This window comes from Chrysochloris asiatica, unplaced genomic scaffold (genome assembly GCF_000296735.1).
Source record: "Chrysochloris asiatica unplaced genomic scaffold, ChrAsi1.0 scaffold00017, whole genome shotgun sequence".
NCBI lineage: Eukaryota > Metazoa > Chordata > Mammalia > Afrosoricida > Chrysochloridae > Chrysochloris > Chrysochloris asiatica.
Genome location: NW_006408535.1, coordinates 28,750,929 through 28,778,314, shown reverse-complemented (window position 1 = coordinate 28,778,314; position 27,386 = coordinate 28,750,929). Strand labels below are relative to the sequence as shown.

The 27,386-nt window shown below is 51.4% G+C and overlaps 3 protein-coding genes across 4 annotated transcripts; 1 reads left to right on the top strand and 2 right to left on the bottom strand.

Annotated features, from left to right (window-relative positions):
* The first annotated feature begins 3,342 nt into the window (after positions 1-3,342).
* On the top strand, positions 3,343-5,401 carry THTPA (thiamine triphosphatase). The gene is made up of 2 exons (XM_006835423.1): positions 3,343-3,886; positions 5,256-5,401. Exons 1-2 carry the CDS (start codon positions 3,343-3,345, stop codon positions 5,399-5,401), a joined length of 690 nt encoding a protein of 229 aa, XP_006835486.1.
* A 915-nt stretch (positions 5,402-6,316) lies between these two features.
* Positions 6,317-14,565, bottom strand: AP1G2 (adaptor-related protein complex 1, gamma 2 subunit). 2 transcript variants are annotated; one of them, XM_006835421.1, is made up of 21 exons: positions 14,362-14,565; positions 13,855-13,979; positions 13,557-13,698; positions 13,340-13,436; positions 13,098-13,174; positions 12,896-12,991; positions 11,239-11,319; positions 10,903-11,001; positions 10,682-10,737; positions 10,419-10,532; positions 10,088-10,228; positions 9,948-10,002; positions 9,743-9,865; positions 8,991-9,080; positions 8,776-8,903; positions 8,237-8,341; positions 7,797-7,917; positions 7,588-7,723; positions 6,812-6,987; positions 6,504-6,602; positions 6,317-6,418 (listed from the first exon to the last, which is right to left on the bottom strand). In XM_006835421.1, the coding sequence occupies exons 1-21, from the start codon at positions 14,563-14,565 to the stop codon at positions 6,317-6,319; spliced, it is 2,367 nt and encodes a 788-aa protein (XP_006835484.1). The 2 variants fall into 2 exon arrangements, with proteins under 2 accessions (XP_006835484.1, XP_006835485.1); XM_006835422.1 differs by lacking the exons at positions 13,098-13,174; positions 13,340-13,436; positions 13,557-13,698; positions 13,855-13,979; positions 14,362-14,565 and adding an exon at positions 14,001-14,015 and having other exon boundaries at positions 10,903-10,948; positions 11,249-11,319.
* Positions 14,566-17,067: 2,502 nt separating this feature from the next.
* On the bottom strand, positions 17,068-23,882 carry JPH4 (junctophilin 4). The gene is made up of 5 exons (XM_006835420.1): positions 23,405-23,882; positions 22,014-22,785; positions 18,955-19,073; positions 18,105-18,637; positions 17,068-17,151 (listed from the first exon to the last, which is right to left on the bottom strand). The coding sequence occupies exons 1-5, from the start codon at positions 23,781-23,783 to the stop codon at positions 17,068-17,070; spliced, it is 1,887 nt and encodes a 628-aa protein (XP_006835483.1). The 5' UTR covers positions 23,784-23,882.
* Between the last annotated feature and the right edge of the window lie 3,504 nt (positions 23,883-27,386).

The following is a 27,386-nucleotide window of genomic DNA, read 5'->3' as shown; positions in this document are numbered from 1 at the left end:
CTTCTGTCTTTTCCACGAGGTCACAGTCACCAGAGCTGGGGTGGGGGTGGGTTCTCTATCCTTGGTCTCATCTTCAGTTTATTGGCTAATATGCTCTCCTATATTCTAAATAATAATTGCTAAGATTTACTGACTGCACAGGCACACTTCCAAACACTTTTGCATAAATTAACTTTTTCAACCTTCACAATCTTATGAGGTAAATACTATTTATTAGTCCCACTTTACAGTTGAAGAAACCAAAGTACAAACAACTTAATTAACTGGTCAAGGTCACACAGTCAATAACTGACAGCTGCAGGATTAAAACCTCTATAGCCTGGTGTTCTGGTGTGGTGGTGCTTTAAGAAAAGCACTGGACTGCTAATGGAAAGGTTGTTGTTGTTGTTGTGAAGTGCTGTCGAGTCGGATTCCAACCCATAGCGACCCTGTATAGGATTTCCAAGGAGTAGGTGATGGGCTTGAACTGCCCACCTTGCAGTTCAAACGGCTTTACAGTCTGGCACATTAGGTGCCTTCTACTCATAGTGATCCTATGCACAGCAAAACAAAAGTTCTGAGCCATCTTCACAATTGTTATGCTTGAGCCCACTGCTGCTGCCACTGTGCCAATCCATCTCATTGGGGGTTCTTCCTCTTTTTCCCTAACTCTCCACTTTACCAAGCATGATATCCTAGGGACTGGTCCCTCCTGATAATATGTCTGAAGTATGAGAGATGAAATCTCACCTCCTGACTTCTTAGGAACATTCGGGCTGTACTTCTTCCAACAAAGATTTGTTTGTTCTGCCAGTCCATGGTACTTTCAATATTCTTCTCCAACACCATAACTCAAATGCATCAATTTTTCTTACTCATTGTCCAACTATCACATGCATATAAAACTATTGGAAATACCATGGCTTGGATCAGGCGCACCTGAGTACCCAAACAGACATCTTTGCTCTTGAACACTAAAGAGTCAGGCTTCTTCTTGCTGTTAAGTTACATGGAGTCAACAACAGTTTAGCTCCCTACTAGTGTAGTGGATTACTCACTGCGCTTCTCACTGCAAGATCAGAAGTTCGAATTTACCAGCCGCTCCACAGGAGAAAGATGAGGTTTTTGATACTGTAATAGATTTATAGCCTTGGAAACACTGTACAGGGTGTTGCTATGAGTCAGAAACAAGTTTGCTCCACAGCCCACAGCAGCAGTCTTGCTCCAAAGCTTACATTAGCTGCTACAGCCTACTCTTAAAAAGAAAAAAGGAAGGGAAGAAAAACCCCAAAGTTCACAGGAAAAAGGAAGGTGAAAGAAACTAATTTGAATCTACTATGAGTTAGATAATTTGTTATCAAATCCTTACTATTAACTGAAATGGCCCACATTTTAACAATGAGAAAACAAAGGTTTAGGGAGGTGGAGTAGCTTGTCCAAGGTCAGACACACAGGAAGTAGAGTGGGGAGTCAATTCCAGGGATGTCTGGCTTTGGAGTCTATGGTCTTTCCATTCCATTAAGCCCCATGAGATTGGCTTTTACAACTCAAAAATAGTTATGAGGTCTTCTTGGGGCAACAAAATTGCAAGGAAAGGATGGATGAAAAATCAGGCTAGCGAAAGGAGTTAGGAGCTTAGGGGGCTTTCCTCAATGCCTAATAGTGTTTGGCATGGAGTGGGGGAGAGGGATGCATCCAAGACATCCAAATTCAAGATGCCTTGTCTGTGAACCAATGTTCTCTGCAAGTGTTTTTACCCATTGGATATATGTTTCCAGGAGCACACTGGGGAAGGAGTAGGTGTCAAGAACTGAGAAAGGAGCATAATAGATGATAAGAGCTACTATTCCTCAGCAACTTACTTCATCCGGAGATACAGTTATGGTCTCCCATTAATGATATTCCTTAGGAGAAGGAGCCTTCTCTACTTTGCCTCCCAAGTAGTCCAGGGGCCGCCTCCAAGCCTTCCTGTATTTTAAATGAACATTAAGTATCTTACTCCTGATACAAAGCTCCAAGCCTGGCTCTCAAAGCCTTTTCCAACGCCTCAGCTGCACTTCTAGCCTCGTTTTCATCCTTACACACTATCCAGGTACTGGCCAGCTTCTGGGCCTTTGCTCAGGCTGCTCTTTTTTTCCATCTGGGACTCCAATTGTTGAAATCCCATCATGTATTTAGTTATGATCCAAAATACCAACCCCACCTCTCACAGAACGTTTCCTATTCTCCTTACTTTGAACACATACGACAGATGTATTAAATCCCCTGTAAAACTCTAGACTAGCCGGATTGGTCTTAAATATTCTTTTTTTTTCCAGCTTATTACTACAGGCCTGTGCTTAAAGAGCCACCGTAAAAAATCAGTTAATTATCTGCTGAACAGTATTTGAGTGAATGTTGTAAACTTTGGATTGTATTCTAGGCCCATCTGCCCAGGTTGTGAGAGGGCTGGAGACCTGACTGTGGCCTAGCTCTTTTCATTCCATTCTTCGCACCGCCTAAAAACCTCAGCTTCATGTAGAGCTCAGTGGGCAGTAGCTGCAGCTTTCCTGTAACCATAGCGACGGGTGGGGAGAGAACGCACATTCTCTCGAACTACATCTCCCATCATGCACCCGAACCCCAGGGAGCCCGGGCTCGGCCTAAGGCCTGAGACCCGTACCGACCCTCGAGAGCCAGGAGGGGTTGGGAATAAGGAGTAGAGCGCAGAGGCTAAGGCCTGGCTTTCCTGCCCACTGCTAGAGTCTTTCCCCCTTCATAACCTAGGAGATTTCTGGAACCCCGGCCTGTCCTCTGCACCACCACACCAGGCCTAATATGGCCGCTAGTGCTGGGTCCGGCCGAGCGCGCTGAGTCGGGTCGATGTCCAGAGCCAGAGACTGCTCCCAGCATTCTTCGCGGGTGTGGCGTGGGTTCCCTATCCACACCCCCGGGTCCCGCGAGAGGGAGACCCTCAGGTTTTGAGGTGAGACCAGGGCACCACCGATCTGGACGGTGCCAGGGAAGGGCGTGGTCATCCTGGACTGTGAGCCACTGGGGTACTAAAGGATAAAGGGTAAGTGTAGAAAGGAGCACACGCACTACCTGGCCTTCCTTTCTAGGGAGGCCTTTGGATTAAGCACATCATTGGTGGAAGGGATTTAACCAGTATTCTGTTACTATAGTGGAGCCATAAAAATATTAGACTGGGCCATCCATCGCCAACGGTAGGGAGAAAGGGCTGCAGGCCTAGCAGTGAAGTTTTGAGACAGTGTATGTATGCCTTAGGTTTTCCAGGCTCCCCGGGGGGGCTGTGCTAAGCAGTCTTCCGGCACAGACTTTAGAACTCAGCAAATGTTTGTTGATTGACTGGTTGCAGGTAGCATGGCCCAGGGTTTGATTGAGGTGGAGCGCAAGTTCATCCCTGGTCCTGGCACAGAGGAGCGGCTGCAGGAATTGGGGGGCACCCTGGAGCACCGGATCACCTTCCGAGACAGCTACTATGACACTCCTGAGCTGAGCCTCATGAAGGCTGACCACTGGCTGCGACAGCGAGAGGGTAGTGGATGGGAGTTCAAATGTCCTGTAGCTGCAGGTGTCTCAGGACCCCACACTGAGTACTTGGAACTCACGGCTGAGCCTGCAATTGTGGCCCAGCTCTGTGAGGTGCTGGGGGCTGAAGGGTTAGGGGCTGGAGGCATGACTGATGCATTAAGGTCATTGGGACTGCAGGAAGTCGCTAGTTTTGTGACCAAGCGGAGTGCCTGGAAGCTGGTGCACTTTGGGGCTGAGGAGGAGTTGCCACTCAGGGTGGACCTGGATTCGGCCGACTTTGGCTACACTGTGGGTGAAGTGGAGGTCCTGGTGCAAGAGAAGGCTGACGTGCCAAGTGCCCTGGAGAAGATCCACAGCCTCAGCAGCCTACTTGGTGAGGGAAACCGGTTCCTCTGTGCTGCCCCTGCTCCCCACTTTCCTCATCTGGATGTACTTCCTACATCATGCAGTGGGGGAGGGCTTCTGGACTCTTTCTGTAATGGGCATTGTGTTAGTCATTTTCTAGTGGACCCGGTTGATCTGGGGTTATTGATTATGGTTTCCTCTGCTTCACAGTAGCTATGCAACTGGATTTAATCCTTCCACATGTCTCTAGTCTTCATCTCAGATATTGCGCCTCAGCTAGTTCGCCATCTCATCTCTAGCCACTGCAGGTCTCCTTCAGTTCCACTTGTCAGGTCTCTGTCCATTTCTGCTTCAATCCTTCCTTCCTCCCCCATACTCTCATTTTTACTACTACTTAGATCCTCATTTGGAGTCCTGCAGGATAATGCACTGGACCACAAGGTCAGTTTGAGCTGCAAGGTTGGCAGTTCAAACCCACCAGCCCTCACTGGAAACCCTACACGGAGTTGCTATGAGTTCAAACAACAAGATCCTCATTTAATGGAGTCCTGGTGTGGCATTGTAGAAAAAGCATTGGACTGCTAACTACAAGGTTGGCAGTTCAAGCCTACCATCTGCTCCTCAGAAACCTATACAGGGTCACTATGAGTCAGAATCAACTTGATGGCACTTAACAGCTGAACAGCTCCTGTTGGCTTTTGGTAGAATTAAGAATGTTGGTAAGCTCTGATAGATTTTTCTTTTCCTAGGCTTAGCTCTCTTGTAGACAGTTCATCCACACAAGTCTAAGGTTATGCACCCCAAAAAACCTTATAGCTCTGGAATGCCACTTTCCCCTGCTCAGCAAGCATACACTGAATTTCCTGCTCTGTGTTCACCAGGCTGCCAGGGACAGACGATTGACAGTGGGCAATGGGCCACACCACACCAGATGGAGGCCAGATTCTATGTGGACCCTGCCCCATGACTATAACTTCTTCTCTATTCTTTTTACAGCTCTTGTTTCTCTGGATGTGGGCATCTCGGCATGGGCATCATTACTAAGCTAATGAGCTTTAGTCTGCCTAGATGGGCTTTGATCTTGATTGGGAGACAGAAACCACTGTACTGAGTTGCTATTGAAGTATTGTCTGTCTTTGTGGCACCTTTGGTGCCTTGTCACCATTTCTCCCTGCTGGAGTGGCTCATTTACTTTCTTAACCACATTCCTGCCTACACTGGCTTTTTTAGGGTCCATTTCCATGGGTCAGTCAGGGAGTGGGTTATGCAGTCTATTGGATAGCACTGAGGCTTCCAATGCTGCCTCAGTGTCTCTGGATTCTGGCTGGGTGGGCAAGGCGCTGAGTCAAAGCATTTGGATCTGTCTGGCTCTCTCCTTACTGTCCTTTTGTCTGTAGGTGTGCCAACACGGGAGACACCGCCTGCCAAGCTGATCGTTTACCTGCAGCGCTTCCGGCCTCAGGACTATGACCTCCTGCTAGAAGTGAACCGCTCCAGAGAGAGGCCACAGGGAACAGAACATCCAGACAGTAGTCTGGGTTAGGGGTGTCACTTACTAGAAGGGGGAGAGAGCTCTGAGCCTAACAGTGTTCACTTCTGGGCTCACTGAGCCTCTTGTAACAGTGACTCCTCTCCCCAGCTCTGCCAGTTCCTTGACCTACCCTTCCTCAAATCCTTCCTGGCTGACTCTTCTCCCTCATCCATCAGATGCAATCTGTGGGCCGCCCCTCTCCCCTGGCCGCTAAGCAGCCTCCATTGATTTCCGCTCGTGTTTATAGGATTTCCACTTAGCCGTGATCAGTAGTTAAGCACAGGAAAATCCCTTGCTGCCCCCCCTCTCCCTTGGTCGATGCCATTGATTCTGCCAGCGGCTCCTAAACCGCCTTACAGCTGAGTTAGAGATGAAGAGAGGCAGCAGGGATTTCCCTGCCTTGGGGTACGGAAGAATAGCATTAGGTTGGGGAAACACAGGGTTGGAATCACTGTTGGAAATTTAGAAATTTGGGTTTGATTTTGCCATTGTGCCTCAGTGGGTAGAGTGAAGTTTCCAGTGGAAGCTTGGGGGCAAATGTGTTCCTGGGGCCAGAGAGAGGTAGAGAGAAAATCCTACTCATGCAAACAGGTTTCAAAGGCTCAGGGGAAGATACATAATCCTTAGATAAGAATACTTCTTCCCTTTACGTTATTCATATACATTTTATATTTCAAATATATCCAAATATGGCTTCTCCCCCTCTGCACGTTTTATTGGGCTTTCATTATTTACAGGGGGAGGAGGGTAAGCCAATACCGTTTTTTTTTTTTTTTGTTTTTTTTTTTGCAGTGGGAAGCACAGAGCTAGAGTACCACCTGCTGGTAACCCTCAGGCGTGGGCTCCACACTGCTGGAGTGGCAGCCCCACCCCCACTCTCACCCACCCTATTTAGGATTTGAGGCTGTGGATGGAGACTGCACCCCATTACTGCCATGTCTCCAGAGGCAAGTTGTTCACCTCAAAGATCTCCTGCACCGACTGCCCAAAGTGGTTGTATGTGAGACGCAGTTTTAGCCGCAAGGGGGCCTAGAAATAGGAGAACAGAGACCAGGGTTAGCACCTGGGCCTTCTCCCTCCGCTGGTATAAGCCATGGGGGCTCCTGGAACTCACCTTGTTAGGATTGAGGATTCTCAGAAGCTGGGTAATGGGAAGGCCACCTTGAGCTGGAACTGTGTCCCCACTAGGGGCTTGTAGCTGCAGCTGGAAACTCTGAACAAAGGAGGTTTGACCAGTAAGGCAGCTGGCAGGGCTCAGACAACCCCTAAAGTCCAACAGTTCCTGAACCTCTTCCCCTAACTCCTCTATGTAGATCTCCACACCACGCCCTTTCCATCTCATTTTCTCCCAACTTTCCTCCATTTAATGACCTCTTTCCCTGGAGAGCCCAGGCCACCTCTGAACTCTAGTCTAATACAAACCTTGGGCACAGCAGCCTGGCAGACGAAGTGGGTGACATCACTCCCTGAGGAGTTAGTGGCAGTAGCAGTGATTAAAAGCAGAGCAGGGATTTCAGAGGGTCGAACAAAAGACAGATTCAGTTGTAGTCCCTCGCGCTCAAACACTTGGAGGTTTGGGATGGGAGGTAGTGTTTGGTCTGGAGATAACAAAAACTCACCTGAGCACACAGGTACTACTTAAGATGTTAGTGACAAAATAGCCATGAAAATGAAACCCCTGGCTTATTGGAGCTTACAATCTAGCGAGAGATACAATAAACAAGAAAATAAGCAACATAATCACAGACTGTATTAGGTGCTAGGAAGGAAATGAATTATGCCAAAGTAATTAGAGGGGGGTGGTGGGAGAAGGCATTTCTGACATTTTAGCGGAGACCTGAAGAATGAGAATGAGCTGGTCATGTGATATGCTGGAAAAGACCAGTGGGGGTAGGGGTGGGATGGGGGTGGAAACATGAAATGCCAAAGGCTTGAGGGGAGAGCATTTGAGGAGCTGAGAGGGATCAGTGGAGTACAGGCTAGGGAGGAAGCAGGACTTTGTAGGCCAAGGGGCAGAATCTGGAATGGGAAGACACTGAAGGGTATCCAGGAGGGGATGACCATGGTATAATTAACCTTATATCTTCTGAAAAGAGGATACATGAGGGCAGAGGGTATGTGAACCTTAGTTCTTGGCTAAGAAGTAGCAGTACTTTTTGATCCCACCTCTCAGAGCCAGCCTTCTTGCTGAGACTTACACAGTGCTGGAGGATGGCAGGGCAGGTTGAGAAGGTGCCCTAAAGCACCTTCTGGGGAGGGATCCCGAGGGGCAAGATGCTGGGCATCCTCAGTATCATCATCCAGGAGATCCAACAGATCCAAGAGTTTTGAGGTCTAGGGGAAAGGGTATGAAGGTCAGGCCTGAGGGTGGAAGTGGACCAAATCTGCCTTATTCCAGACTCCTCACCTGGGGCTCTGTGGGGATGGGGGTTGCTTCTGATAGCTGGGCTTCTTTGCTTTCCTCTGCTTCCTCAATAACCAGAGGGCCATCTCGTTCCACGAGAGGCATCTTTTCAAGGACGGCAGCCCTAAGAATGGAATACAAGTGTGCTCCCTTGGGATACCCTTTTTGTGGACTTCAGGTCTTTCACAAGAGGCTCCTAGGAGGAGTAAGTTGGAGAGCCCTGGGCACATAGCAGGTCAGAAGTTCCCCTCTGATTTCCTCAGATGGCACAGGGTTGCTGGTTTTCAGAGGAGCAAGGGGATTGGAAGCTAGCTTAACTTCAAGGCATTGTGGGTGGGAGTCTCTTACCCAGGATGAAGGACACAGGTCAGGGTACCCAGAAAGGAACATTAGGGAGTAGGTGGGAGTTTAGGCCCCACACTGTAGCTGAGTGCTCAACGCACCTCATGTGGTCATACTTCCGGAAGAGTGTGTTATACTCCACAGCCCGCTGCTGCAGTTCCACATCTAGACAGCTCCCGTAGATGGACACCACCTGGCGGATGCGGCTGGGCCGCAACATGGCATATAAGTAGGAAAGGAGAGACCCCAGAGAGCAAGGTGCTACCCGATGCTTGGCTCAAGAGTAAGTGCCTTAGGATGGGTATGTGTGTGTAGTTCTGGTGTACCTCTGTAGGATAATTACTGCACACACTCCAGTAATTAACACAAAGTCATCAGTTGCTTCTTGGAAACCCTATACAGGGTCGCTTGGGTCAGAACTGACTCGATGGCATTTAACAACAACCATCACACAGTCAACAGTTCAAACCTGCCAGTCGCTCCTTGGAAACTAATACAGGGTCTTTATGAATTCAAACTGACTAGACAGTACTTAACAGCAACAAGGATAGGGGGGTAGAGGGGATGTGCCTAGAGAGAAGTTCAGAAAGTGGGGGTTTCAAGAGAGTGGCTTATGGGTGGAATCGGGACCCTTTGTTACTTGTTGTCCCCATGGAATCGGGTGCTGAGCTTCATAAGGGCTGTGAAGGCATAGCCTCGGGTGGCCGGCAGGGACATATGGGACTGCAGCACCTTTTCCAGCAATGCCAACACCTCTTCTTCCTCTACCTTCAAAAGTGGACAAAGGCAGTGACCCCACAGGTCAGCCCTGCCCTCCCTGAGTCCCTCCTTGGTGCATCCCAGTGCAGGCTTCACCTGAAGAGGCTCGATTTCCTCACAGCTCCCCTCGAGTAGGAGGTCCCCGTACTCCCCAATGCACCAGGCAGCCACCTGTACCAGTGGTTGCTGCATGAGACAAGAAACACCTTTGGACTTCCACACCCTGCAGTATCGCTTTAGGTTGTGGAAAGATGGTCGAGGGCTGGGAAAAAGGGCAGGGCCTCTGCCCACAGATAGTTGCATTAGAGTTTTGCTACCTGGGTCTGTGCTGGCAACTGGGCTCCCACTGCCCTCTGGTGGCCAAGCGTTACAACTACAAGGTCTAACACCTTGTGCTGCAAATGAGAGGGTTTCTGGGGCCCCTCCCTTGAAGGAGTGGATGGCTTCTGACTATCTACTCTATTAAGGATAAAAGGGCTACAGATACTGGCTGGCATCTGCTAATCTACTCAGCACTTAAGGTAATAAAACCTAATGCACACAAAAATATCTCATTTGATCCTTAAGACAGCCCCATCTAGTAGGCGGGGTAAAGAGTTGAGTACATTGAGCATAAAGTCAAATTAGTCATCTGTGATACAAGGCCAGTAGGTATCAAAGCCAGGAGAAAAGTCCAAGTGTTCTAATGAAAATGAGGTCTCTACCCTGGAGTGGGTCCTCCACTAAGAAGATAGCTGCGACTTTGAGGGAAAAAAATTATAGTAAAGAATCAGGTAGTCAGTAGATGGCTAAGGAAGGGCTGAGGGACTGAGTGGGCAGCACTGGGCCTGGGCAGGTGGGCACAATACCTGGGAAATGTCCTCTGCCAGGGCGCTGTAAAGGCGGCGCACAGAATAGGCGTGTAGCTCCTGGGCTCCTCCAATCAGCTGGATCAGGTTGGCTACTGCATCATCCCGCACGTGGGTTCCTGCCTGAGGGTAGGTGAACATGGCCAAGCCACTGTGATGAACTGCCTATTTCCACCCAGCTCTCTTACACCAGTCCCTGCCTCACCGTAGTCAGCACGCGCAGAATAGTGTCTATGTGCCACCGCTTGGTTGGGGCAAACCTGGGGAACACATGGCTCATCAGTCCTAGCACTGACCCTCCCCAAATTCTACCTCCTCGTCCCTCCTGGGCACTTGTCATCTCACCTCTCTGCAGCTAACAGGATGCCTGACGCACAGTCAGCCCGTAGATCAGGGGGACAGGACTTCAGAAAGCCCTGTAGTTCCTGTGTCATGGCTCGCACATTGGAGCTGTTCACCAGCGCCAGGCTCAGTTCCAGGGCCCGTCTAGCAGGAGAAATACGGGTGTATGTATAAATACAGGTGTCGATATAAGACAGCCCCAGGTCACCCCCTTCCTATCTCAGACCTTCACCTTTCCCAGGCACCAATACCCTTAGGTGCCTCACTCAGCTGCTCTAGGCTGACCCGGATCGTAGCCACCATGGGCCTTCTTATCCTCTTCAGCCCTGCTTACCGGCTAAGGGAGGCATCAGGTTCTTGCAGACATTCCACCACGGTGGGCCGATGCCGCTGCACAGCGCTGTGATCAGACTGTACCAGGCGTAGTAATGATGTCAGGGCTACGTACCTGGTCAGTGTGGGAGAGTCCCTATTATGCCCATGGCCATCAACCCTTATCCTGCCCTGGGCACAGGTGTTGTTAAGAGACTCTGGGAGCAAGACAGCAGAGGGTCTGGGCTCAGTGGCACAGACCCAGCTAGGCAATGGGACTATTACCTAATGTTCTTGTCACTGTTGAGTAGGAAGCGGCCAAGAATGTTGACAGCTAGAACCTATGGGAGGCAGAAGTTGAGGACAAGGAAGGTGCAACCTGCTCATTCAAGAGTGAGGACCACAGGGCACATGACCACGGGTGGCGGGGAGAAACCAGTGAACAGGGCCTGTGTGCCTTGGTTGGGGGCGGTGGGTAGGGCTGTAGTAGAAGAGGCATATGATACCCGTAGGCCAGCTGCAGAGTGTATGTCCATGATGGTGAGTACTGTTTCAAACAGGACTGCATTGCCTGCATTTCGACTGGTTTCCGTGTTAGTGGCCACCTGCATGGATTAAGAGAGGAGATGCATCTGAAAGGGCGCTGTCCTTTCCTCAACCAGTCAAATGGATACTGGGCTATAGCATGGAAACACATTAGGTCCCTCATGGGGTTCAGTCTCCAGGGGAAGAGAGAGGTGATACTATATAGTCACTCATGGTGAGTGGTCAGGTGAGGATGCTCAGGGAGGGTGGGGTCACAGGGCAACACCGAATCACTGCCCCTTCCCTAGTTTCCCCACCTGGGCCAGCAAATCATTCATGGTCTCACTGCTCTCCTCGTGGTTCCGGCCCAGAATCCGAAGCAGACGAAGTATCTGGACCTGAGGTTGGGTTAAAGGTTGAAAGGGGCTCATAGGATAAGAAGTCATGGGGGCTAAGGGAAAAAAATCAAACACTGAGGAGTATATCACGAGGCGTCTGGCTGGCTCCCAGTGCTTCCTTGCCTTTTCCTTTTCCTTTTGTCTTTCTAGGGGGTCATGAAAAAAGAACCACAGGTATGTGAGGCCTGAGGAGTTTGGGAGAGGCTTTTTTTTTTTTTTTTTTTTTAATGGTTGTCAATCTGGATTTTCTGACCAGGTTACAGGGGGGTAACCTACCCCTCATACACACTGGTCCTGGGGATGACCTAGGCAATCCCTTGTCTACCACCTTCCTCCCCAAGACATGGATTGAGCCAAAGTGTTCTCTGTGACACAGCCACTGGTAAAGGTCTTATTGCCAAGCTCTTTTTGTTCTAGAGTAGGAGTGGGGAACGTCTGAGCTGTGGGTTGTATAAGGCCCTCAAAATCATTTGGTCTGGCCCAATGGCAGTTAACAACCATCACATGTATTACTGTTAAGTGCTGTGGAATCAATTCGATTTATAGTGACCCTAGATAGGGTTTCTGAGAAGCAGCTGGTGAGTTTGAACCACCGACCTTGCAGTTCAAACTGACTTTGCAGTCCACAGTGCCACACTAGGGCTCCAGCTATTACACTGGTGGTGGTGTGCCATGGAGTCAGTTCTGACTCATAGCAACTTTGTATAGGGTTTTCAAGGCTGTATATCTTTATGGGAGCAGACAACCTCATCTTTCTCCTGTGGAATGGCTTGTAGTTTCGAATTGCTGACCTTGAGGTTAGCAGCCTGAATCATAACCACTAAGTTACCAGAGCACCTTCGCCATTACCTTGTTGTTGTTGTTGTTAAGTGCTGTCAAGTTGGTTCCTACCCATAGTGACCCTGTATAGGGTTTCCGAGGAGTGATTGGTGAGCTTGAACCACAGACCTTGCTGTTCAAACTGACTTTGCAGTCCAGTGCATTAACCTATAGCGCCACACCAGGACTCCATAGCCATCACATTGGTGGTGGTTATGTGCCATGAAGTCGATTCCGACTCATAGTGACCCTGTATAGGGTTTCTGAGGCTGTAAATCTTTATGGGAGCAGAAAGCCTCATCTTTCTCCTATGGAACAGCTGGTAGTTTCCAACTGCTGACCCTGAGTTTACCCAATTCGTAACAACCACACTACCAGAGCTCCTTAGCCGTCACATTTGTTGTTGTTAAGGACCACGGAGTTGGTTCCGACTCATAGTGACCCTGCACAGGATTTCTGAGGCTGTAAATCTTTACGGGAGCAGAAAGCCTAATCTTTCTCCCGCAGAACGGCTGGTAGTTTTGAACTGCCAACATTGAAGTTAGCAGTCCAAATCATAACCACTACGCTACCAGAGCTCCTTAGCCATCACATTAGGGGTCAGTTAATTAAATGTTTGACCAAATATAGCAGGCTAATTTTTAAGTTGATAATTTTGTATGGCTTGTGAATGATGCTATAAATATTCAAAAGGCCCTTGGCAGAAAAAGGCTCTCCACCCCTGTTGCTGAGATACAGCACATACTGGTCAGCCCACCTGCAGGAAAGGGTCGCTGACTCCAGATACGCTATGTTCTGTGGAGTATCCTGATGTCACCAAAGTCCGGAGGATCTGCACCAGTTGGGGTACCACCTGGAGGGAGGGCACAGCCTTGTCTGGGCATTCTTCCTAGCCTCTCAACCTTCAGTCCCACCGCCCCTCTTTTCCTGGCTCAGGGTCTGCTCCTTCACCAGCCCACCTTTCGAAAGTGCCCAAGGGCTGCAGGGCTTCGTTCGCAGAGCTCCGTGATCAGCGTGATGGTGCCCAGAAGGATGCCTGGGGTCAGGGTGGGGGAAGCAAAGGATGGGCCAGGGGCAAGGAAGAGTCTACTGCCTGTGTGTGAGTGCTGCCCTTCTAAGTGCCAGTATTCCTAGCACAATTTTCACCTCTTCAGTCCACAGCCAGAGCTGAGGCAGGGGATGGGGAGTCCCATGGCCTTACCGTGGTGGCGCTCATGAAGCAGTTGGGCACAGGGTGGGAGGAAGATGTTGGAGAGCTCAGGGACCTTCCGAATCATGTGCACCGCAGTCAGAACAGCCTGCAGAGGTCAGGGAGCTCAAGACAGGGCAGGTGTCCACCAAATTCCACGGCAAGCCACTACCACATGGCAGACAGGATGGTTTCTTAGGGGCTAGTGCCTAGAGTCTTGCCACCTCACCTTCTTGCGCACATAGGGGCTAGGCTGCAGGAGCAGTTTCTCCACCTCTGTGGCCAGGTCCCGGCACATCTCAGCAGAGCCCATAGTGCTCAGAGTGCACAGGGCCAGACCTTGTACTGGCTGAATCCCCTGGTTCAGGTCACTGCAGGGTTGGAAGGAGGGTCAATCAAGCCTGAGAAAAGCAGTTATTCCTAGTACCTACACCAAGGCAGCCCCTTGGCATCTCCTAGTTGTCTGCTTTCCCATCTCCCTGACTCCAAGTACTTCCCAGAACCACCCCCCGCCCCGGCCCTCTCACTTCTTGATGCTGTTGGTAATGAGTAGGTGGGCATCTTGCCTCTCGTCCAGTAGAAGCATGGCCCCCAGATAGCCTACCCTCTTGTCTGAGAACCTGGGGGAGGCGATCAATTTCAGGCACTCCATCTGGGAGGGAAGGGGTGAAACCAGAGTCACAAACATTCCTGCTCCCTCTTGCTCAACACCAGATTGATTTGTGGGACATGACATCCCATCACCCTCCTTTCAACAAGACCTGAGGCTTAGGTGATTCAGGTGTTAGTGGGCAGGTACAAGGAACTAGGACTTTCGGGAATAGGAGCGGAGAGGATAAGGTGTCTTGAATGAGGCTGGTCAGAGAATGAAGGGTTCAGGCCACTTCTTCACCAACGGGGGGCGGGGTGTGATGGGAGAGATTTGAGGTGCACGTTGTGAGGGCTGAGAGATTGAGGAATGACAAATTCGAGGCACAGGTGGGTGAAGTGGTCTTCCTCTTCAAACTCAAGAGGGAGGCGTCTCTGCTCCATACCTGTCCAAAGTGGGCAGGGTAGCCCAACATGTGGACGTAGAGCAGTTTGGCCAGTTGGCGGTGCCGGTGCAGAGGGTCCCCATCCCGAAAGGAGGCACGGATGTGTGCGCACTCCTTGTGGATCACCTCTCGCTCCTGGGCCTGGGTCTTGGCCCCTCGAATCTCCTCTATAAGATCCTGAAGCTTCAGCGAAGGCGTCATCATCCTGGGGGCAGAGCCCAGGAATGGAGAAGGCTTTAGCATTCTCTAGTCGTGTATGCCTGGCCTTTCTGCCTAGGTTTACTCTGTGCCAAGACCCTGCAGTAATGTGTCCAACTGTTATTCAACAACTGAGGCCACTTTTACCTGTCCCCAGCAGGGACTCCCCTTAAGTACTTAGGGGACTCCTACTACGCATGCGTCCGCCACCCGCTCCCATCCTTACTGAGCATGCGCCAGAGCCCCTCCTATTTTTCTCCTTTCCGCAAGCACACACCTGGTTACCCATCCCTACCTTTCCTTTTGGGTCCCCGCACTTCTTCTTCCGTGGGATTCCACCTCCCATTTCTATCTCAGGCAGCCTCAGATTCCTTACCCCAGGAGCAGCCCTTTACACCAGCCTCACCTGACTCCTGTTTCAACTTCTCGCTTCTCTTTCCCTCTAGCGCTTCCTGGTACAGGGCCGACCAACGGGCGGTGCTTCGTTTAGCACGTCCGTCTCTCCGCCTCCATCACCCGACCCCGCCCCTCCTTGTAGAGCTCTTTAGACTCTTTATGACACTGAACTTCGTGCTTTGGAGTTTAGGGGAAGCAGCTTTTATCCGCAGCAGAAAAGTTGGGCTCCCCAAGAGGGCTCCTCGTACAGCATCACTACCCAAAGAGCCTCAGCCTGGGTTTGAAGCCATCGCACCCCAAAGGACATGACAATCCCCCCCCTTTTTTGAACTTTTTTATTAATATATTTTTTGTTAAATTTCTTTTTTTTGTTTTTTTGTTTTTTTTCCTGCAAGACTTGTTGTTGGCGGCACTGTTGTAATTTAACTTCAATCCCAAATTCCATGAAATAGAAATCAGAAGTAAAGGTTGAGAGGGGAGGAAGGAGAGAGGCAGGCCAAGGAATAAACAGAGTTTGACTAGAACAAAAGAAGAGGGTGTATGTGGTGGGCATTCCCAGGCAAGGCCATTCCTTGAGGGAGGGGACTGGCAGGCAGCTTGCCTCTGCCTCATGCAGGGGAGGGATGAAAGAGCCCCTGGGAGTCCTACTGGCCCCACTTCCTAGAACTTTCTGCCCCCAGGGGAAAAGGTAGTACTAGAGATCAGGCACAACCTCAAACAGGGCTCTCCACCCACCTCTCACCCTAGGTTTGACTCTTACCTCTGCCATGCCTGGTAAGTATGTGAGGGGTCAACTTCTTTTGATCCCCTCCTTCTGTAGTCTTCCCATTTCACAGATTCTGATGCGACTGATTTGTTGTTAAGTTACTGTTAAGTGCCTTCGAGTCAGTTCTGACTCATAGCGACCCTGTATAGGGTTTCTGAGGAGTGGCTGGTAGGTTTGAACCACTGACCTCATGGTTAGCAGTTCAGTGCTTATCCTACAATGCTACACCAGGATGTGATGTGATGGGGGAAGAGTTATCACCCATTTTGAGATGACTAAACTTGTCACAGCTTTTGCTGCTCTGTGAGTTCCTGTTGTCTGGTTCCATCTCCCAGAAGTGCCTCCCCCTCACCACAACTGATAAGAGTTGGGGAGTGAGACCCTTGCTCAAGTGCCTCTAACCCTTTGCAGTAGAAATGCGTTCTTCAGGTCCCTTAGGAATGTAATCAAAGGCCACAAGTGAGTCCAGACCAACCAAACTTTCAGAGGGAGACAGAAGGGTGGAAGAGGTCAGTGGCAAAATTAGGGAGGGAGTGGACTTGGTTGCACTGGATACTTTTTGTTCCTTTATACTTGCTCTTGGCATGCCACCATAGGGGATTGGAGGTGAGGCTGGCTGTTGAGGAAAGAACGAGGGTGATGTTTGGGAGCCCTTCTGTTTTTCACTTCCCATATCTCCCTCAGGGAAAGACTGAGTTAGGCACGAACCTAGCTCAGTGCTTGGAGGTAAGGTAAGATACTCCAAGAGGAGGTGGAGGTTGACGTCCAATTTTTGACTAAGCCTCAGAGGGACACACCTAGCTCAGTGCTTGGAGGTAAGGTAAGCTACTCCAAGAGGAGGTGGAGGTTGACATCCAATTTTTAACTAAGCCTCAGAGGGACACCTGGCCCCTTGGGGTCAGGGAGTGACAGCAGCTCAGCATTCAGTCACCCCTTCTCCACTTTCTTCCCCCTTTTCATTCCGTTTCCTTCCAGGAGATTCCTCAAGACATCAAACCCCCATCCTCAGTGAAGTTTTGGGCTAAAGAAAGAGGGAGGCATGGGGCAATGGTCTGACTTGATTTGTGTGTCTCAGAGAAGAGAGCAACTCTGAGAGAGAAAAGCCCTTCATATGTAAACAATCTAGAGAAAGAGAAGGGGTTGGGGTGGGGTGGGGAAGGGAGTGAAGAAAAGGGAGACAGATTTAGAATAAATGAGATCATCTGAGAGAGGGACAAAGAAAAACAAAGGGGGATAGAAAAGGAAAAGAACAAGAGAAAATACAACCAAGAGGAGGAAAAGAGAAAAAGGCAGGTGTAGAGGGTGAAGAGGCAGAACCAAAGCCAGAAATAGGCCAGGAAGTAGCCTCAGGTAAGGAGCTGGGAGAACAGGAATGCCAGGCTGAGGTCCAGGAGGGCCACGGCTCCCACCACCAGGAGGTTGGCAGCTCCCTAGAGAGACAGAGGAAGGCAGACTCAGTCTCTGAGGATCAGGTCCAGCTCTAGGTTCCTTCTTCCTGGGGATAGAGCTGTTCAACCTAACTTAAAGAGTCCCAGGCACCAGGCACCTTACGCCCTTCTCCCCTCCTCTCCTTGCCAGAAATGTGAGAGTGCTCCAACTTTTGTTTTCCACTGCAAAACATCCCTCTTCTCCCATTCATGGGCCCATCTTCCCACTGGCACACACAATGTACGGAGAGCCCTTCCTCCTTCCCCGTTTCCCTTCCTCCTCATCTCTCCCCTCCCACTAGCATGTCACGTGGCCCAGGCAAGAGTTGCTTGGCTCTAGTAGCAGACTTTGGCAGCAGCAACTGTTACTGCAGTAAGGCAGAGAGATGTAGGGGTGAGGATGTGGTTGCTAGGAAACAGGAGAAGACCTGGAGTCCAATCAGAGTAGCGGGTTCTGGAGAAACTCCGCCCCTCCTGGTTTTCAGCAGCCTTTCCTATTTCCTGTCTTCCCAGGAGAGGGGGACAGTCATGATAGGGAGGGAATAATTTTTTCTTTTTTTATTTCTGGGTACCAAAGAGAGAAAGTGCGGAGGTAGGAGTGGGGGTGGAGTAGGAAATTGGGAGCTGGAAATGGTATGGAAAGAGGACAAGGAAAGATGTTCTAGCTCTTCTATTAATTATTGGACAAGTTACTTTAAGTGCTCTGAGCCTCAGTTCCCTGAATTGTCAAATGAGGGAGTTGGACTTGAAGATCTTTAAGATTGTTTCCAGCTTGAAAGTTCTCTGGTTTTTTTTAGGTTGGTATATAATCCAAGACTGGGCAGGCAGAGAGGAAGCTGTGTCCAAATCAGAGTCTGTCAGGGGATCAGACAGGTCTGGAAAGGGTGAGAGGAAAGGTTTTGAGGGGATGAAGGGTTAGGAAGGAGCTGAGACTCAGAGGGCACAAAGGGTCTCACCGGCTGGGCAGGCCTCTCGGTTGCAGCAGGCTCCTCGAGTTCTTCCATCAGGCGTCCAGCATCAGGACCCCTGGAGGATGTGCCCCTCAGGGCTGGAGTGGCTACGGACCCAGGCTCCAAATCTCCTGGGGCCTTTAACTGGGACAAGGGCTCTTCATCTTCCCCCTCCTCCTCTTGAAGACTTCCTGAACTGTCACTGCAGCCTCCAAGGAGTGGGGAACCGTCTCTGGGCCCTAGCCCCTGCATCCCGGCCTCGTCCTCAGCCTCATAGCCAGCTAGTTCCTCTGCTTGTTCACCTGGCCCCCCCCACTCCTCAGGCCAAGCTTTGGGGCTGGAGAAGGGACCCCGTTCCCTTCCAGGAGACAGTGGGCTCCGGCAGGCAGGGGGTCGCCAGGGTTGGCGAGAAGAGGCAGGACTGCTGGGCAGTTCAGGGGAGCCCTCTGAGGGGGTCAGTCCATTCTCGTATACCCCAGGGCTGTCCTCATCCAAGGGCTCTGTGTCGGATCCTTCTGAATCCTGCCTGGGTCTGCGGCCTGGGGCAGGGACAATTCAGAATCAGAGGAGCTTAACTGGCCCTGGACTGGAGAAGTTAGTTTTTTACCCCGTTATTGGGTATCCCCGAGCCGATAGCCTCTCACTGCCAGCCCCCAACTCCCCCTCCTGCATCCTTATAACCTTTCATCACATATTCTTGATCTTATTTCCCAAACAGCTGGGCCTGGCCCTACCCTCCATCCACTTAGAACCTCATACCTTGGTTATTCCCATCCCTGGGAGTCCTTACAGCACCCAGGCCAGTCCTGTTCCCCAAGGGGCTCATCCCCCCACCTCTAGGCTGCCCACACCTCACCTGGGGCTTCTAACATGGGTTGCAGGTCCTGGGCTATCAGTTTGGCCATTCTAGCTGCTTCCACAGCCTTTTCGGCGACACTGCTGGAGGCCACTGCTTTTAGGAGGGCATCTGCTGCCCTGTGGGTCCAGAAATGGAGAATTAGAAGACCTTCCTCTACTTCAAAGGAGCTCCTGCTCAGTTGCTTCAGACCCCGCCCCACATTGCACCACACCACAGCCTCCAGCATCCTTACCCTTCCTCAAATTCGATTAGCTGCTTCCCTTCCCCAGCAGGTGAGGGCAGCTCCCTTCAGTTTCCTGTTCCAGATGGGGCTGAGCTTACTGTTATCACACCTTCCTGCTCCTCTCACCCTTCTGCCATTATGTCCTGTAGTAACACTTCCCGTTTCCACTCCTGTTCTGTTTCTTAGCTCATCCTTGTGGAGGTACGCCTGCTTGGTGCTTTCAAGCTAGGCCTGCTACCCTCTTTGCTATGGGTACTTTGTGTTTTCATTGACTCTTCTCATTGCCCCTCTTTGGATCACATACTTCCCTGTGGGATCCAGGGCATTTTTCTGGACCGTGCTATCCTGCCCTCCTAGCAGCTGTACCACTCCCCCACCCCCTTGCTCTGGGGCCGCCCGCCCTCTCCCCTGTGGTAAGAACCTTTTCCATTACCATTCCATCTTATTATTTAACCCTACCTTTTCCAGGGCAAATTTCCTGACATGAGAATTTTACATCTTGATTTCTGCATTCTCTTCTGTTATCACATCCTTCTCCCCCTCCATCACTGCCACTGCCCCACTTCACCCTTTCCTGAGTTCTGGAATTGGAAAAAGGGTGGATCCCCCTTTCTGCTGTTATCATACACCCTCTCTCTGCTAAGATGCATGCTTTATAACCATTGGGAGTTTACCTTTTGGATAAGCTCTTAGTCTCCTGCACAACTCTCATCTCATTCTACCCTGCTTCTGAGGTACAGGTAAGCAGGAAGCATTATTAGTCCTTCCCCCAGTGCTGCTTCTCAGCTCACCCTCTGATGTCAGATGCTTCCTTAATTTTTTTCTCTTCCCCTTTCCCCTCTGCTATTAATTGCAGATGCCTCATAATCATTAAATTAGTTATTTTGACTGAAGGTGAGACACAAAGAAGCAGCAATAGAGGTAATAAGATGCACTTGCCATGGACGTGAATGGATCCAGACCCTTAACTCCCTCTGGTGACAGGCCTGTTTCATCTGGGAAGGCAGGCTTGTATCAGGGGAGTGGGGAGAATGGTGATGTCCACTGTAGCATTGGGTCCACCTCTTGGGGAGACATGGTTAGCCCTTTCCCCTTAAAACTGGTGGGCCAAGAACCTTTAAATCTGTTTAGAAAGATCTAAGATGACCCTGTTCTGTCTTAGGGTTTCCAAAGCCTGTATGACAGCCCTGTTCTGAAACTGAGATTGGGGCAGGATATGAGGATCACAGTGTTGGGTTGCACTGTGTTCCTTGCTGGCCATGAAACTGGTGCACTGATAAGAGTCTTGTTCTTGTGTAAAGAGGCTACGGATAATCAAGTGGTAGGCATTAGATTCAGTCTATCCTCAGGCATCAGGCCAGGCTCAGACTACCTGGCACAGGCACCTGCTGCTGAGGCTCTGCTGTTTCCATGGTAACCAACAGCCAATCAGGGTTGCCAGGCCTGTTGCTGGGGAAACCAACCAGCCTCCTCCCACTGCCTGATTCTCTAGCTACAGAGATCAGGTTTTTCTTGCACATCCCCCCTCCCTCTCTAGCCCAAAGTGTTTCTGGTGCTTTGCATTCCTCCTTCTCTGGCTTAAGAAGCTGGACTTTAACCACTCAGACAGCAGATACACCTAAAGATACACATTCTCTAGACTTGACATGTTCATATTCACTCACACACACACAACCTGCCACTGAAGTATCTTTAGACATATTCTGATCTGCACCCTCTCAAACAGTCCCAAATTTACACAAAATCCCTCAACTGTTACCCTCCTACCTTTTAAAAGAAAATCTAATGTGTACATATTCAGGTGTGCGAAGGTATAAATCAGGGGTCTGTGAATCTCATTACAAACGGCTTTTTAACTCCCATTATATCTGCGTTCTTTAATTCAACAGTCACTGGCCATATATGACGCTTAAGCACTTGAAAAGTGGCTCATCTGAATTGAAATGTGCAGCAAGTGTGAAAGACACCAGATTTCAGACTTAGTTTTAAAAAAAGTACATAAAATAGCTAATTAATAATTTTATAGTGATTACATATTGAAATTTTTTGGATATATTGGTTTATAACTAAAATTTAAAATTAATTTTACTTGTTTCTTTTAACTATTTAAAACATGTTGCTACTAGAAGAATTAAAATAGCATATTTAGTTTATATTATATTTCTATTGGGAAGCATTGTTTTTGATAGTAAGGGTTTTGATATATGGGAATGTAATATGGTTCACAGAGAGAAAATGTTATTTACAGACAAATGTTCAGAAATTTTATTAGCTGGGTAAGGGGATGCAGGTGAGGAAAGCTGGAGGAACTATCATTTCAGGATGGTGGGTCAACTATGCCAGACCTGTCCCCAGAGCCCAAAGCTGAAATGGTATCAGACTATTTGGGGAGTCCGTGTGTCTGTCCTGAGCTGATGCTGTCTGAGCTCTGGAGATTGGATCAGTTGTGAGAAGAGGAAGACTAGGGACATGTGCTCTAAGACGCTTCTGCACCTGTAGGATATAATACACAGATCTACTCCAAGACACACCTATGGATTCTGCATACACGCCAGCTGTATTCCACAGACACATAGCTCCACAAAAGACACCGAGACACACGTTTACAGCCCTTTCCTCAAATACTCAGCCACCCATAGTTATACCAATAACCAACCAACCACCTGTAACCCCAATATAAACACTCCAAATATCCAGGGCTACAACTTCTTGGGCGTAGGTCTGCTTTTCTCCTTCACCAGGCACTAAACCATGAGCCTTGGTTCCCTTTCGTCTTTCCATATCCCCAGGGCACTCTCCCAGCTTTGGCCTCTGCACAGAGCCTCACACCCACCTGGCTGCAGCAATCTCTTGACGCTGTCGGGCAGCGCTCACGGCTCGACGGGCACCCTCGACAGCCCTGTCCACCTTCTCTTTGACTTTGCCCCGCCGAAGTGCCAGAGGCAGGAGGCTGCGGACACGCCCCCCATGCACCAGCCGGTTGCGCTTGTACTTGCCCTCCTCGCGGGAGCCGTCCGGGCGGGTGGTGCGCCCGTACCCGTGCCGCCGGTTGCCCAGCCATTCGCCCTCGTAGCGCAGCCCGTTGGAGCGCTGGCTCACGCCGTAGCCACTGCGCCGGTCGGCGCGCCATTCGCCGGCGTAGACTTCAGTGGCCGAGCCCTCGATCAGGGCGGGCGGGGCTGGGGCCGGGGGCCCGCTGGCCTCGGAGCCCGGAGGTCCTGTACTGCCCACCTCACTGCTCACCTCGCTGCGCAGAGAGCCCCGCTTACTGCCCAGAGAGCTGCGGCGCCCGCCGGCCCGGAGCCCGCTGAGCAGCAAGGAGCGGCGGAAGAATCCGCCGGCTGCTGGGGTGCGTTTTCGGGACACCACCCCGTCGGCGTCCCCAGGTCCAGCCAGCACGAAGCCACCTCGGGAGCCCGAGGCCGGGCTGCCTCCCTCGTCGCTCGGCAGGGGCAAGGGCGGAGGTGGCGTCGGAGGGTCGCTGTGGCCGGAGTCCAGGGAGGTGCGGCGGGGTGAGCGCAGCAGGGCCGCCTGGTGGTAGGGCACACTTTGGCGCACCCCGTAGCCGTGGCGCTTCCCGGCCTGCCACTGGCCTTGGTAGGTACCTGCGGGCGTGTTGGGGGCGGGGAGTCAGGATTTACCCCTACTTGCACCCCAGATCCCAAGCGCCCCTGGCAGTCAAAGTTGAGAGGTGGGCCAGTTAACTTGGAGATCCTGGAAAACCACTAGTTGGGACAGGCCAGGCGTGGAAGAGCAGAATGAAGGCAGGCAGGTAACAGGAGGGCCCTGGATTTTGGCGGTGTGGGTAGACAAGGGAAGGGGCGGGACAGGTGGACAGGAGAGCTATAGAACAGACAGATGGGTGAGCAAAGGACTGTAGGAGATAGAGGAAGTGGGATAGGCAGACCCACTAAAAGTGAGGGATAGGGGACAGGGGGCATGAGATGAGCATGTGACAGGCAAAACAGGTAGAGTGGGAAGTGTAGAGGGATAGGAAGACTAGGGAGGTATGGGGACAGACAGAAAGGGGTGGGGCAGAATGGTTGGGGGCAGGAAGAAGCTGGTAGCCTGGGGTCAAATAAGTGTGTATATGGGGGAGGGGGCGGTCAGAACGATGGGCGCGGACGGGGGTGTGGGGTGGCATAGGGATAGGAAAGGCATATGGGGCAGGCCGCCGGGGAGGCGCAAGCGAACTAGAAGACAGACGGTGAACCGAACTCGCACCTCCGTCGGAGTAGGTCTCAGTGCCGTAGCCGTCCTGGAAGCCGTCCTTCCAGAGCCCGGCGTAGCGCAGGCCGGACACGCTCTCCCACACGCCGCTGCGCCCCTTCAGCCCTCCCAGCCACTCGCCGCGGTACGTCCAGCGGCTCTTGCGCTCCACGCCCAGCCCTTCGCGCTTGCCTTGCTGCCAGTGTCCCTGATAGCTGTGTCCACCAGGCCCCGTGAAGACGCCCAGTGATTCGAAGCCGTGCGCCCAGCAGCCACTGTACTCGCCCTGGGCGCCAGGCCCGGTGCACACGCCGTAGCCATGTGCCCGCCCCGCCTCCCAGCCCCCCACGTAGCAGCCCCCGTCGTCAAAGTCGAACTTGCCCCCGGGGGACATGCATGTAGTTGGCGCGGCCTCGGCCCCCCGGCGGATCAGCGCATCCTGGGGCTGGGAAGCCGGCTAAGGGCCTAGGAGCCGGGCGAGGCCTGGGGGCGGGGGCAGTTAGACCGGGGCCGGGCGGGGGAGCCCCAGCGCGGGCAGGCAGGGCCGGACCCTCATCCTGAGTGGCTGCGGAGAAAGGGGGGGGGGGGAGTGTCAAGCTAGGCCCCTCCTCTTTGCCCGCCGCTCCCAGGCAGGGAGGCTCCGGGGCATGAGCGCCCTCCCCCCATCCCTCCGGCAACATCTTCCAGTAGCTCCCAGCTTTGGGGGCACTAGGGACTCCCCCTTCCTCCTGTAGAGGGCCCTTCCAAGGCGGGGGCCCAACCCCAAGCGCAAGTCCCACTTCTCCAACCCAGAACCCCAAAGTATCGAGTGCTTAGTGCCAAGTGTGGATGGTGGTTTGCGGTGGTGGTGGTGGTATCTCTGAGAGAGGCGACTGGGCAGGGTCGGAAGACACCCCCTTTCCGACTGATGCTGGGACGTCTATGCTCGGGTACTTAGGTTTCTTTTGGCAAAGCGGGGAAGGTAATGAGGGATGTTGAAAATTTAAGGGGGAGATCGGTGCAAGGTGGGCAAGGGGTTTGGTGGGAAAATGATGGGGATGGGGGCGACTGCAGGGAAAAGGCAAGGACAGGGATGGGCAGACAGGCGGAAGGGAGGGGGCAGGCTACTCACCATGTGGGCTGGGGCACGGGCTGCCTCCCAGGCAGAGCATCCATGGACCGATACCTCCACTCCCACTTCACCCAGGACAAGCCAAGCCCCCTCCCCTTCCGGAGAGACTGTTCCAACCCTGAGAGCGAAGGTGGGAGAGCCGAGGGAGAGAGGCCCCTCTCTCCCCAGCTCCAAGAGCAAGCTGGCGGCGGGGTGGTGGTGGTGGTGGGGGTGAGGTAGTGGCAGAACTGGAGAGAGATGAGAATAGTGTAGGGGAAAAAATCTGCCTTGGATGAAGATAGGGAAGAAGATCTGGAAGCTGGGTGGGAAGGAGGAGGGGGCTATCAAGAGGGGGTGTTTTATTATTTTTTTTCTTCTTATGGTTGGGGGAGGAAGAAAAATCAAAATTCCGATTCCATCCCAGCACAAATCAATGTTTGCTCCATCCCAGCATCACGGGGGAGGCTGGGCCAGGCAAATTTAAAGGGGCAGGGAGAAGATGGAAGAGGAGAGGGCGGCGAGAGGAGGAGATAAATGAAAAAGAGTCGGTGGCTGGGGTAATGGGGGAATACCCAGGTTGAAACGGATGGATGCCCCGCTAACCCTTGGGAGAGGGAGGAAGCAGATAGAAGAGAAGAATGGGAGGCACAGAGACCCCCCAAGGTGGCAAGAAACCCGAGGATGGGGGCAGGGAATGGGGTGAGGCCAGAGAGGGGAGAGGAGCGAGGGGGAGGAGACTGAGCTGAAGATGGGGAGGCTGGGGGAGGCCAAAGCCAGGCGGGGGAGGAGAGATGCTAACGGGCCTGCAGAGGGCGAGAGAAATACAAAGAAAGAGGTGCAGGGGTGAGAGCTAGGGATGGGGGAGATACAGCAGGAGAGGGAGGAAGGGAGGGAGATCCATTCTGGGGCTGGTGAAGGATGGCAAGAAGGAGAGAATCAGGGGAAGATGGCAAGGAGGAGAGGAGAAAGAGGGGGAAAGACATAGATATGGAGACAGAGGGAGGGAGAAAGCTCTCATAGAGAAGGGTATAAGTGGGTATCGAAATTCAGGCAGGAAAAGCCCAGATAGAGGCTCCTCCAGGACCGGAAGTGGTGTTGGTGGGGCTCTGGGAAGAAATGAGAAACCCAGAGCTTTAACCCTGCCAGCTGCTTGGATTGATGCCAGAAAGCCTTTGGGCATGGATGCCTGTGTTCATGGTCCTTCCTAAGGAAGCTTCTGAAGGTAGACCAAGAGGTTTACCTGGTTGTACTTTCTGAGGAAGCTTGAAATGGGATCCTGTCAGGGAGCCTGGCCCCCCCACCAATGCTTTTCCAGCCTTCATTTTTCCCCTCCCCCGCAAGTGTTTCTCCCTGGGTTGTCCCTGAGAAGGAGAGGGATGGGATAAGGGGTATGTTGTGTTTGAATGAGGAGCCATACCTGACATTACCGTGAAGATCCCGGAGCTTTGAACCTAACACTTCTCTTTTGCAAACCTAGAGGCAAAGATACAGAAATAAGTATTACAGCCTCCTCCAGCCCACCTCCATCCACCCACCAGAGGGACAACATATCCTTGGCCTTCTTGTTTCCAGGCCTTGTTGTAGGCACACGCTGCCCCTTCTCCTCAGCACATAGCATCCAGTTCCATCCCTGCCCCTAAGGAAAGACACCACTGTGTCCAGTTATACTCTGGGGAGTAAACTGTCAAATGCACTCAGTTACTTTTATTTTCATACAAAGTTGATTTTACAAAGAAGACAACTGAAGCCCAGAGGGGAAGTCACTCACCAGTAGTCACACAACAGAGGTGGCACAATTGGGATTGTTGTTGTTAAGTACCATGGAGTAGATTCCAACCCATAGCAACCCTGTGTAGGGTTTCCAAGGAGCAGCTGGTGAGCTTGAACTGCCAACCTTGCAGTTAGATTTCAGTTCTTTGAACCCAGCTGCTCTTACCAGGATTCCATGTACTTGGAAACCTCCCTTAGACTCAGGAACTCCATTTTGAGTACTTTGGTAAAATAGAGAGTACGAGGTTTGGAATAAACAGGCGTTTCCATGTACTGAGTTTTCTGAAAGGTAGATATGAAGTAAATTCTAAGCCTCCAGCAGCAGAAATCACATCTTTTAAGTGCCTAGCACAGGGCAGGGCCACAGGTGACACATTTGGGCCCAGTTGGGACTTAACTGCTGGTGGAGAGCCCATCCATCTATCATCCATCCACTCATCCATTTGTCCATCCATCAAACATTTACATGGTGTATTGAGTACCAGGCACACTGCTAGGTGATAGAGAAACAGAACACTGTGGTTCCTGCCCTCATAGAACTTACTACCTGTACACAGACAACTAAACACACAATTCTAGTGTGGTTAGTGCCAGGACAGTTTGTGGGATGGAAACAGAGAATAAGGATGGAACCTAGCTCAGAATGACTTTCAAGAGAAAGAAGTATTTAAGATAAATCCAGAAGGGAATTCTGGGGCAGATCCAGTTGCACCAGACTTTCTTGTTGTGGTGTTATGGGCTAATGCGCTGGACTGCAAAGTTGATTTGAACAGTAAGGTTGGCAGTTCAAGTTCACCAGTCTTTCCTCAGAAACCCTATACAGGGTCGCTATGTGTTGGAACCGACTGAAGGCACTTAATAACACTAACCTAGCCCCAAAGATTTCCTTTGTCTCCTAGAAGGAGGGAAAACAAGAAAAGCCCTATAGGTGTGGGGACACTTGTGACCTGTTCTTCAAGGAGATGAGGTGCCAGGGGAAAGCAGGAAGTGGGAGAGGATGGCTGGCTGGCAGAGTGTTCCTACTCTGTGTTTTGAGCTGCAAATGAAGGTGTAGAGCCTGAGGGAGGAACTGTCCTGGGACAGGTGGGGTACACAGTCCCAGCAAACCTATCCCCATCTCTGTGGGTCAGCTAGCTA